At 38.8% G+C, this 12868-nt stretch overlaps 1 protein-coding gene across 5 annotated transcripts in view; it reads left to right on the top strand.

Annotated features, from left to right (window-relative positions):
• EDRF1 (erythroid differentiation regulatory factor 1) overlaps window positions 1–12868 on the top strand; it is a 36301-nt gene that overhangs the window by 9732 nt on the left and 13701 nt on the right. For 3 of the 5 annotated variants that reach the window (XR_014168635.1, XM_081912626.1, XM_081912627.1), the window contains exons 7-19: window positions 521–622; window positions 900–1021; window positions 2975–3086; window positions 3556–3703; window positions 4309–4417; window positions 5404–5515; window positions 6310–6570; window positions 7125–7196; window positions 7296–7446; window positions 8070–8258; window positions 9233–9433; window positions 10589–10807; window positions 12250–12473. Coding sequence is in view for 4 of the 5 variants with exons in the window: in XM_081912626.1 (XP_081768752.1) it covers window positions 521–622; window positions 900–1021; window positions 2975–3086; window positions 3556–3703; window positions 4309–4417; window positions 5404–5515; window positions 6310–6570; window positions 7125–7196; window positions 7296–7446; window positions 8070–8258; window positions 9233–9433; window positions 10589–10807; window positions 12250–12473 (2022 nt within the window). In the remaining variant the exon portion in view is untranslated. The remainder of the gene's footprint in view (window positions 1–520; window positions 623–899; window positions 1022–2974; window positions 3087–3555; window positions 3704–4308; window positions 4418–5403; window positions 5516–6309; window positions 6571–7124; window positions 7197–7295; window positions 7447–8069; window positions 8259–9232; window positions 9434–10588; window positions 10808–12249; window positions 12474–12868) is intronic. The other 2 variants (XM_081912629.1, XM_081912628.1) reach the window with 1 other exon arrangement.

Below are 12868 nucleotides of genomic sequence, written 5' to 3' on the forward strand. Positions count from 1 at the left end.
GGGAGGACACATCCTCCAAAATGTATTACAGGATCAAGCTGTCCCTATGCTATCTGTTGAATAGCTCTGGAGGATTTCCCCCCTCAAGCAGAGTAGCATTTATTTATTTTTTAAAAGTTAAATGAAACTTTAATCTTTTTTTTTTAAAAAATCAACCATTCTCATCTTTAACAAATAAAAAAATAAAAAAACCAGAATTCTTCAGTGCTCTACAGGCAACATTTTCTTGCAAAGCTCATTGTCCTAGAGGAGAGAATCATAGAGAAATAGGAAGGCATAGAAATATAACAAACAGAAATACTGAATGGTTTTGTGGGGGCCCTGATCTGATTTGTAAGTGGTGGTCTGACTTGGGGAGAGGTAAAATCACTCCAATTCACCTCAGTAATTTGCCCCAGCACAGGGTAGTTGCACAGTGAACAAAACCTTTGACAGTTTGATCATCTGCTACATACGTTACTTAAACCAAGCTTACTTACTCTCAGCAGTAGAATCACTTATATCCTTGTGCTTTTCACAGGGAAGTGTGCCTCTTGAACCCTCATATGTAGTGGGGGATGTGTCCCCAGTCCCCAAAGAACAAAACCTATCTACTTTGTTCAGTGACGGGGGAAACAGTCAGGTATGGTTTTATGTGGCATCTGATCTAAAAAGTACAATCCCCTTATTCCAGTTTGATCTACAGGGTAGCTGAGAGAGAAATTTCACTTGTACCAATTGTTTTGTGACATCTGTGATCTTGATCTTTATTGTGGATGACCAGCATAGTCATTATGTGCTGTACTTAATTTTCTTTCCTTGAAATTTTCTTTATTGCATATATGCAGGCTGTATTGTATTTTTCTTTGCGTAAAGAGAATGGTTTCAAATGCTTCACTATTTCCTCTGCACATTTAAAGGGTCTTAAAAATGACTTTGTTCGGAACATCTTGTGGACATTTGAAGATATTCACATGTTGGTTGGATCAAATATGCCTATATTTGGAGGAGGAAGATACCCAGCTGTGAGCTTGCGTCTCAGGTGAATTACTAAACACTTAAAATCAGTGCAACATAGTCTATAAAGCAGGCTAATTTTGCTGTTTGGTTCATTCTGTGTGTCTAGCATGATGATTAAATGTGGTTGTGTGAGCTGGGATACTGTTTATACTATGGGGTACTTATCACCAGCATTCCGTCTCTGGCAATCGTTCTGTTGTCTGATAAAGATTCTGAGTTCCCACTAACTTGAGGGCCAGAGTCTACTCAGAGTGGCCATACTTAGAGTAGACCCAATGATTTCAGTGGGCCTACTTTGAGTATGGCTATAGCCCCATACATTTAATCTTGATTTGACTACTTGACTACTTTGAGAAGTTATCAGAGTTATTTTGGAACCTTTAAACAAACCGTCATCTGTAAAGTGTTATAAAGACTTTATAAAGCCACAGTCCTATACATGCTTACCTGGAAGTACAATATTTTAATTAATCTCACATTTGCAATTTGCCTTGAGATTTTGAGAGAGGCTAGGGTGGAAATCAAAATATTGCCTGTTTAAAAAGCCTTGATAGATTTATTTTCTGTATTTTGATGACACTCCCTGCTCCTGTTGTTTTGTATTCTTTCCCATGTATTTCCCCCAAATATTTATTATTATTATTTATTCAATTTATATACCACTCTTTATCCAAAGATCCCAGGTTGGTGAACAACGTTAAAAACATAATTTACACATCTTCATAACAAAGACATAATACATGACATAATAATACACAGTATAATTTAAAAAATACTCATAATAGCATTCCTCCAGATTTAATAGGCCATAGATTATTTAATGGCCAAAGGCCTGGGTAAAGAGGAATGTTTTTGCCTGGCTCCTAAAGACATGTAATGATGGCACTAGGCAAGCCTCTCTGGAGAGAGCATTCCACAGACGAGGAGCCCCCACAGAAAAGGCCTGTTCTTGCATTATCACCCTCTAGATCTCTCATGGAGCAGGCACATGAAGAAGGGCTCCAGATGATGATTGCAGGGTCCGAGTCAGTTCATATGAGGCAGTCCAGCACATTGAATTGGGCCCGGAAACTGATGGGCAGCCAGTGTAGTCAGGCCAGGAATGGTGTTAATATGCTCAAACCATCTTGCCCTGACTGCCGAATTCTGCACCAGCTGAAGTTTCCAAACCATCTTCAGAGGCAGCTCCATATAGAACACATTGCAAATAATGTAACCTAGAGGTTACCAGAGCATAGGCAACAAAAGTTAGGCTATCCCTGTCCAGATAGGGGTGTAGCTGGGCCCCAAGTGACAACAATGGATCCAGGAGCACTCCCAAGCTATGTATCTGCTCCTTAAGAAGGAGCATAACCCCAGCAAGAACAGGCAGTCTCCCATCTATCCAGTCTAGGGAACCACCCAGTAACAGTGCCTCTACCTTATTTGGATTAAGCCTCAGTTTATTGGCTTTCATCCAGTCCATTACTGAGGCAAGACACCAGTCCAGGACATCAGCTGTCACACCTGTAGTTCTTAAAGGAGAAATAGAGCTGAGTGTCACATAGGGTGTGTGTGTAAACATGTAATCACAGTTCTTTCTTCCGCACAATTGGACTGTGGTGGCTTATGCTTTTCTCACTTCTGGCCTCTATACCTCACCTGGAGACTACTCTTTCTCCCTACTGGTGATTCCCTAACTTACTGGTTCTTAAAGTGTTGCCTTAGAAATGCTTCTCATAAACTTTTTTTATTCACAGTCTCGAGCTTTTAACACAGTGCTGTAGCCAATACCAGAAAGTAAAAAAGCAGTTCTTGTTTAAAAACCATGTGTTTTGTGCCTTTCACAGCCTTTGTATGTACCCTACTGACTAAAATGTATTACAGATACTCTGAATTTTGGACCTAACTGAAGGGGAACAAAATTTCTGTTTGTAGATTTTAATGAGTCTGATTCATTTTACTGAAATAACACCACATATATTTCTGTTTGTAGGGATAACAATAAACCAATTAATGTGCTAACTGGCATTGACTATTGGCTGGACAATTTGATCTGCAATGTGCCAGAACTTGTGATGTGTTTCCATGTTAATGGAATTGTTCAGGTAAGCTTTGAGTTCTGTTGCTCTGATTGCTGTATTTGTTCTTGGTCAGTAAAATATGATTGCACAATTGTTAAGCCACAGTTTTCAAGCAGGTTTTTTTCACTTAGATGACAACCGGTTTAGGGCATCATTGCATTGGTGTATTGAAAAGGAATATTTTGTTGATACTACTTCATAAGCACATTCAGACTTGGCAAGAGATTTTAGTGGGCACGTTAATTCTTAAACCACAACAAAAATACGAAAGGTGCATGACTGTTAGTGTGTATGACTGTTAACTAGAAGGTTGGTGGTTCAAACCCACCCAGAGAAGGTTGTGGGCCAGATTCTGGCATTACAGGGGGTTGGACTAGATGACCCTCAGGGGGATGTTCCAACTCTACAGTTTTCTGATTTTAAGAATGCATGGAAGGCAGTGACTTCCTTGTAGCATAAACAATACTTCTAATTGGTTTTTTGTTTGTTTTAGAAATACGAAATGATTAAGACAGAGGATATACCCAACTTGGAAAACTCAAATTTCTCTACCAAAGTAATAAAAGATATTGCTCAAAATATTTTATCATTTCTGAAAGCTAACTGTACCAAAGAAGGGCATACTTATTGGCTGTTTAAAGGTGAGCATTTTCCCATTTTTTAAAAGGTAACTTGCAGAATTACCATGACTTAGGGTAGGGAAGACTCCTAGGTTCATAGACAATTACACAATATATGGTGCCGGTATTTTTGCCTCTTTCCTGAGGGTCTCTGCTGGGCACCTGGCAATGTAGATGGTGCCCTGTCTCTCCCTTCTTTCTTTCCTCCCTCCCTCCCCATAGCATGTGGTGGCAGCATGTTGTGTACACAGACTAGGGTACTCCCGCCACAGACCCATGCTCTGTTAGACTAGGGGCAGCAACTTGGGCTGCTCTGGTAGCTCAGGAAAAGAGCAACGTCTTATTACATGCACAGTGTACCAACAGATAGGAACAGAATGTTGCTCCCTCTTGTTTTCTGTGCTTCCTTCATTCCTACTTTTGTGATGCTAGGAGGGAGGGGCTTGGAAGCGGAGCAAGGATTAGGGAGTCTAAACTTAGATCACTCTAGCCATTCTGTCTCGTGATGTTCTTTCCTTGTTTGATCATACTGGAGTGCAACCAAAAATTCTAGTTTTTCCTTATTTTATTGTGGGACCCATACTTTTTCAAGCATACACTTATGGAAAAAAATCTTTTTCTTTCAGCAAGTGGAAGTGATATCGTAAAGCTGTATGACCTGACCACTCTCTGTGAAGAGACAGAAGATAAATACCAAAACCCCTTCACAATGCCAGTGGCAATTCTTCTTTACAAGTAAGTTTGCCTTGTATGGTTAGTACTATAAACACAGGAAAAGGTCTCAATGATACTTTTCAGCTTGAGGATTACAACCCAAATCTATGCAATCTGTAGAACACATGCTAGGCTTGTAGCCCCACTGCAGGAAGTCAAGAAAGCTAGCATTTCTCTGCTTCTGTACTGGCGTACTTTGCCGTTGTAGCAGGATGGTGGAAGAAGTCACTATGGGGATGCTAAGGAGAACTGCATAATATTGGTAGAGAACTATTATGAAGCTGTCCTGAGAGAGAAAAAGTGAAGTGGGTCTGAAAATGGTTTCTTAACTTCACTATAAGGCCAGCCAGAGCAATTCAGTGTCCCTCCATGCTGATGAAAATTTGTCCTAGGAAAATTTTCAGAGTGTTGGGATCAGAGTGATTTTTAAAAAACCCTCCTGCAAATGTCAGGGTAAAGCTGATCTTAAAGGGGTACAAAATATATAAGCCTAATTTTCTACTCATCTGTTGTATTCCACACTAGAGGGTAAGTTCTGTTTTTGTGTTTCTCTTAGCATTATTAAATTTGAGAATTTTTAATATAAGGGTGGTGTTCATGTTGATGAAGCAGAAGAGTTCTTAACCTTTCAATATATTTAAATGCATTCCTTTGAGGGGTTTTGAGTTGGAAGGGCAGAAGTAGAAAGTGCAAGAACAAAGTATTTGATTGGACCAATGTCAAGTAAGGTCATTATAGCCTCCAGATATTATTATTTCTGTATAGTTATATCCAGAACCAGATGCAGTATTTAATTGTATGATGTAGCCTTTGTTGCAACTAAGGCAAAATTGATTTTTTCTGTGAATGTGTTTTGAAATAATCTTTAATACAACACACCATATATGAAACTAGCTAATTTGGAAATAATAAATACAAAATTGATAACAGTTGTTTCAGTAGATGTTGCACGGTCAGTATGAGAGGGCCTTTATAGTTTGCTTTCTGTTCATTTTACTTTCTCTTAGAGTTGCTTGCAATATGATGTTGAAGAAAAACCAAAACAGGAAGCATTATGGTACTATCAGAACATTACTCCTTAACTGTGTGAAGTTGTTGGACAAGGGTAGACATCCTCAGGTAAGAATTGTATTCTGAGGCAAATGTTCCCTGTACCAGTGACACCTAAAGGGAAAACACTTCATGGAGAGAGAGAAGTCACAACTAACCCCATCAGAATAGTTAAATGAATTATGCATTAATCATTTGATTCCAATGTATAAGTATAGGCTCCATATGCCCTAAACAAAGCATCTGGAAAATTCATTATATTCACTCCTCTCTCTTGCTCTATTCAGTTTCAGGAGAAATCCCGATCCATGTGCATTTAACATTATGTGAATGATCAGAAGCAAACCTTGGGCTCAAGCACTCCTGTTTTAGGTAGTTCAGTAGGATATGGGTGATGATCTAGGGGAGGGGTGAGTTAAATGGGCAAAAGAGAAGGGAGATTTGGCTTCTTGTAAACATGGTGGTTTGCCTTCTGTTGGAGCAGAAAACTGGGTCATCAAAAAAGTGGCTTAATCTCTGCCTTGTACTAAGTTTCTTAAAAAGTCAGCTCCATCTCATTCAGTATTGCCTATATTGCTTGCCAGTGACTCTCCGACAGGGGAGCCCTAAGTGCAGATGCCGACGACTGAATCTGGGAACTGGTGTTTCTCTCCCCCAAAGGCCTGGCTGTTCTTTATTCCCCAGCTGCACTCCAGCCAAGGCGGATATAGTTTCATTTTTTTCTTCCTTTCCTAGCCCCCGAGGCTTCATTTTTTCCTTCCTCACATTATCTACTTTTCCTTAACTTTTAAAGGCATAAAAATGTTGGTGTCTGTAACTTTGAGAAACCACTTGAATTGATCTTTCCCCTTTTCTGAATAAAGATTATTGCTTCAGCAAACTACATGCTCTCAGAACTGTTCCAGCTTGATGAGCCAAAAAAAGAAGAGGGCGGTGAGTTCCCCTTAAATGGTAATTCTGATGAAAGCTACAGTGAGGAGGAAGAGGAAATGCCTGATAGTGATGAAAATGGTTCCTATAGTACCAGCTCCGATCCTCCTGATGACAACAAAGCAGTTGCTGTAATAAAATCAGTTGGAGAACTGTCTGTACCTGAAAAATACAAATCTACTCATCAAATACGTGTAAGTGTTAACTGGCTCAATTGAGATTGAGATTATATTTTGTAATAAGACATAATCGTGTTAATTAGCATACCTTTGCTAGGGAAATTAGTATGAGGTAAAGCTTTCTCTCAAATGCCAGCTATCACCACAATACTAAAAAGGCATAGAGGAAGGCATAGGACATTTTCACCGTATATATGTATTTTTCTTCCATAGAATAATGTGTGGAAAGTGAATAATTTTTCTTAATAGTTTATTTCTGAAGATCGGGGGTTTTCTGAGTGACGTTTTTGAGGAAAATAGCCAGGGTCAAACTAGGGCAGTAGGTCTTGGGAAAATAGATGTGGCTGCAGTATGGTGCTCATTTAAATGTTTTCAGTCAGTCGTCATTAGCTTAGCTTCATTATATCCTAATAAGAATATTGAAAGCCTGAGTCCATAGCCCTTTTTAAAGATTTAACTTTATTGAGAACATAATCATTGATTATTCCTCTAATGGCTTCTGATGAGAGGAATTTCTGTTGAATTCTTCTGATTCAATGCAGCTGTTTTCTTTTGTCTTTTCTGTGCAGCCTAGTTGTGCATTTCCAGTTTGCCATGACACTGAAGAAAGGTGCAGACTAGTGCTCAACTATGTTCTTGAGGTAAGTTTTGTTTTACTAATTGTTTTAATGCATTGGATCCTAACATCCTTTGAAAGTACAAGTAATAACTAAAAGGCTTTTTCTTTTTGTTTAAAACAGGGCTTAAAATCTGTAGACAGCAGCATCAAGAAGGAAAGTGATCTTCCTGCAGCAGATCCCAGCACTCCCATTCCATTAAAGTATGAAGATGAATCAACAAGTGTTGGACCTGAGTGTCTTGAAAAGCAGATGGCCTTGTTTTTAGACAAAAGTAAGCATGTCTTACACCCTCTTCTCAAATTTAGTAGAATTTTTTTAAAAAAGCTTTTTGATGGAAGCTTTTGGTCATCAATAGCAGCTCCCCCTTTTTTCTGAAGTTAACATTATTTTTGGAGGTATTTCCTTTTACTGTGTTCTTTAATTGTTTTCATGGCTGCTTTATTGTATTTATTGTTGTCAAACTATTTTGAAAATTTTTAATTTTATTAACTTGTGTTGTTGAGGAAAGGCAGGTTATAAACGTTCAAAATCATTAAATTGTGCTGCCAATTAACCTTTTCAGTTTTAATCTATGGATGCTACATTGCTTTATAATTTACTAGTGGGGAGTTCCCACTGCTGCCTGAGAATTTTTAGAAACCAAAAAAATGTGATTTTTAAATGGGTAGAGCAATTTGTGAGTTTGGACCCATCATGCCAAAAATTAGTGAAGTCAAACCAAAGTCACATTTTGGCCGCCATCTTGATTCAAAATGGCACCCAGTCCCCAAATGTCAAGTGAAGACCCCCACCCTGGGAACATTTCTGCCAATTTTGACAACAGTATGTCGAGAGGTGGCTAAACCTATAGAGAAAAGATTCCTAAGAATGAATTGCTTTATTTTTTAATTATAGTGGGCTCATTTCGGGAAGTTAAACATTCTAGTCAGTCAGGAATGATCCCTGGATCCTGGCAGTACAAAATGAAGCTTCAGCTGATCTTGAAATCCTCAAAGGCTTACTATGTTCTCTCTGATGCTGCTGTGAGTCTTCAGAAATATGGGAGAGCATTACGGTACATAAAACTAGCTTTACAGTGCCATGGTAAGTTGGAATATTTTTATTGTAGGTTCTAGATATAAAATGGCAATTGGTTACAATACTCAGCCTATGTCTGCACTCTACATTCATGAACAAGAAGGAGCTGCTATGGACTTCCATGTTTCCCTCCTCTCTTCCTCCTGTAGTAGGGAAAAGAACTTTGGTGGAGTTTAGATTCACCATCCATGACGCATGACTTGTTATATACAGACAAAACATTGTGTATTAAACACTGGTTAGTTACAGAAGTCAGCTATATAATCCATGGTTTGTAGTTGACGTATTTAGAAACCGACCAGAGTTTGTTTTAGATGGTCTGACCTAATAAGGCCCACAGACTGGAGATTTTCCAGCACTGTTTTAAAGCCTTCTTTAAAAGCACACTTCCAGCACATTCCCTCACACTCCGGTATTTTGAATTCATATGCTCTTAGAGAAATTGCAAGGAACATGTGATGCATTTTACCACATTGAATAAAAAGCTGAAAAGAAGAGGTGATATAGCCCCAGAACCTGGGTGTGTAATGTTGCTCTAGCCCTGGGGTAGTCAACTTATTTATACCTACTGCCCACTAATTCATCTTTCTTGATGGTAAAATTTCCTTACCGCCCACCAGTACTCGATGGAAGGAGGATTCAGCTTGTGCCGCAGAACCCCCTACCGCCCACCTAGAATCCTGAAACACCCACTAGTGGGTGGTAGGGACCAGGTTGACATCCCCTGCTGTAGCCAATGTACAGTTGTCATTATCATAATATTTGAGAACACAGCTGTGCTTGGTACTGGCAATCTAAGTTGACAAGTTTGAACTTGTATAAATAAGCATGCATACATTAATGCTTCCAGAAGATGAGGCGGAGGATTTATTGAATTTATATACCATCCTATATCGTACATGTGCACAGTTTCTTTGTGTGGCTTGATATCAAAAAGGCATTCTGTTCACTGGCTTCCTTTCTTACTTCCCTCCAACTAGATACATATTGCTGCCTCTGCACGAACATGCTTTCTGAAGTACTCCTGTTTCTTTGTCAGAGTTTAACTCTTTGTGGCGATATCCAACTAATGCTGGCCCAGAATGCAAACAACAGAGCTGCATATCTTGAAGAGTATAACTATCAAACAAAAGAAGATCAGGAAATACTACATAGTCTTCACAGAGAATCCAGTTGCCAAGGTAATGATTTAGTATCTGAATTACAGTGTATTCAGCTAATTGGTTCTTTATTTACTCCTGATATTTATGCACCACATTTCACTGTACAGAATCACAAAGTGGTCTACACAACAATCTGTAAAGCAATACATAAAATAATGCTTTGTTTAAAACCAAAGGATGCAGGTGGAACCAAAAGGTAAAGGTCAAAACATAAGGGGCATCAACACAGTTGTAGGTTGGGTTGTATATATTTGTAGCATAGTTTTTGGAAGGTCCTGTTCAAAATAGGAGAGAGGTATTTGCCGGTGGAGTCAGCATTCTTGGTCAAGATGCTGCTGATCCCATCCTTTCTTCTTCCCTTGCTCTGTCTTCTTAAAAGACATGAAAAATGCCCTGGACCAAAATAATATTTGCATAAACTTTAAAACGTATCACACTTGGCTTGGCAGAGGATGGAGATCCTTGTTCGTTTCATCCATCGGCAGCAGTTTTTGCTAAAGGTCTCACTACACTGTAAATTACCATGACATCTAAATACAGACAGTGGTGATAAGACTATACAAGACAAATACAGACAGTGCTGAAGTCCCTGTGGAATGGTAGTTTTCACTCTCTGGATGTCTCCTGCTTAAACAACTGAGTACAGGTGTTGGCTTCACAGCTGCAGGGTTCAGACAGTTGCTCCACTCCTTTGAGGAATGGGGGTTATGGGGTCAGGTGAGCTAGTCCTGCCCTTGTCACCATGCCCCATTTTCTGCATGTAAAGAAGTGGGTAGCAATCCTCTGTACAAGGGCAGTGCTTAACTGTGTGGCCCCACAACTGAACACCTACTCACCCAGAATAGGGCATAGAGAGAATTTCATTATTTCGAACCATATAGTATCACTTTGCAATGAATGCTTGAGACACTTGTGCAGCAATGTTCCAGACAGTACTCAAAATGAAAATGGCCACCGAAAGGTTTTTTTCGCATTCATAAAATTAAATCAATATAAAGTATTTTTATAACAAAACCATTCATTTTGCAGAGCTTTTAAAAGCTGTAAAGTTCTTTATACACAGATATAATCTCTTGAGTGGCTGTTGTCAATTGTTTCGAATACACTTTTATGGTTCTTTAGAAATAGCGTTATAGCAAAAATTTACAGTGGTGTATTAATTTTTTCTTCTAGTATTTTCTTGGGCTACTGACTTGTCTACAGATTTGGAATGCCAGCTTTCAATTAGCTGCAAATGCTATGAGGCAGCTAATGAAATTTTGCTTTTTAGTAATTTAAAAGGGCAGAATCCAGAACAATATACACAAGTGCTGAAGAGAATGGGTAACATCCGAAATGAAATTGGAGTATTTTACATGAACCAAGCTGCTGCTTTACAGAGTGAAAGAGGGGGCAAGTATATTTATCTCTTTCTATTTATCTACACACACACACACACACACACACACAGAGAGAGAGAGAGAGAGAGAGAGAGAGAGAGAGAGAGAGAGAGAGAGAGAGAGAGAGTGTGTTTTCTACTGGTGTTTTAATTTTTGTTAGATGTAGGATTTTTAATGATCTGAAAAGAAGACTAGAATTGGAAGATACGGTGAAGATCATGGTTTATTGTGCAGTACAAAGTAAATTCAGTTTTTGGAAACTGCCCTATATATCCTAAAGTTAATTGAAACAAAAGCCCTGCAGTGGAGATGGAACCACTTCCATCACAAGGGACTGGTACAGACTTAACATAACCATTGCCAACCACAGAAAAATGATTGGGAACGGGGGATTGGATCTCCTCCCCCTCCTCCTCCCCTGACACCTTCCATGAATGCCAAGCTGTGTTCAAATCTAGCTTAATACAGAACTTGCATTAGTGGTAATCATTACTAATGTTTAGGTTACTCATAGTAATATATTTAAAAACTGACAAATTTGAACTTTTTTGCTGTGGGGTGGGGTAAACAGATGCAGTGTGTGGCCCTGCAGCCTTGGGCCATCCCTTCATAGGTAAGGGACAGGCTGCATTACATCTGCTCTGGCCTGTACAATTGCTTGGCACTAACACTTGGAATTAATTGAAGATAAGGATTTGAAACATTTTTTCTCTCTAAATTAGTGCTGACATATAAGCTAGAGGCCTAGATTTAGTTTTTTGGTTTTTTCCAGTCTGTATGCCATAAATATGACCAATAGTGTTTTCAGGTCTATTGTACAGAAAAGGTAGAAGAGAATATGTACCATAGGGAAGATTGTCATAGAAAATCATATAGGCTAAATGTTTCTTTATAACCAGGCCTTTGGCTGATTAAGCATTCTGTAGGCGTTTTGGTGTGTTTGTGGGAGGTGGGGGTTATTGGTTTGCTTTTGATTTATTATGTATTTTGTATTCTCATTTTGTATTTGTATGCTGTGAACCTTTGGATAAAGGTCAGTATACAAATTTAATAAAGAAGATTTAAAATTGATTTCCCTGTTGAACACTAGTTTCTTCAACAGGATTTTGCTAAATTTGAATATAATTATTTATAGTGGGAGGGGGGGACTAAGATCACTTTGTTTTTCAGTGCTGGAGTAGTTGGTGAAATATTCTCTTTGGAGACATCTTCCCTTTCTGGAGGTAATTGTCCTTATGGGTTCTATAAAATTACATTTAGGTCCTTTAATGTAGCACTTTTTGAGCCACTATAAATAAGATAATACAGTTCTCGCTGGCAGCCATCTTGGAAGCCATATTTCTGAGAAGAAAGACTGTACTTAAATTTCAGAATGGCATTAAAATAGCTAATCCATGGAAGTACACATACTACTGATTTCTTAAAATGTACCTCTTTCTCTTTCAACTGTTCTAGAGAACAAAACTGTATCTGCAGCAGAACAGCAACTTTGGAAGAAAAGCTTCTCTTGTTTCGAAAAAGGGATTCAAAACTTTGAATCCATTGACGATGCAACCAATTCTGCTCTTCTCTTGTGTAATATGGGAAGATTAATGCGGATTTGTGCTCATGCTCACTGTGCTGCTGCAGTAGACTTCAAAAGAGAATTTTCCCATGAAGAGGCTCTTTATTATAATAAGGTAACAACCACCCCAATCATCTTAAGCTGATTGCAATTCCTAGATAAAAGAGTAGGTCTCTACTGTGATTAGGGGATGCCTAAACATACAGAAATCCTATGTTGCCTTTTTGAAATGAATATTTATTGAGTATTTCTGTCTTGGATTTAGATTATATGTCTATGTAAGTTTAGTTCCAAAAATATAAGAAATGTTTACAGTGGTACCTTAGGTTAAGTACTTAATTTGTTCCGGAGGTCCGTTCTTAACCTGAAACTATTCTTAACCTGAAGCACCGCTTTAGCTAATGGGGCCTCCTGCTGCTGCCGCGCCGCTGGAGCACGATTTGTGTTCTCATCCTGAAGCAATGTTCTTAACCCTAGGTACTATTTCTGGGTTAGCGGAGTCTGTAACCT

Source organism: Podarcis melisellensis, assembly GCF_964234715.1.
Source record: "Podarcis melisellensis genome assembly, chromosome: 5".
NCBI lineage: Eukaryota > Metazoa > Chordata > Lepidosauria > Squamata > Lacertidae > Podarcis > Podarcis melisellensis.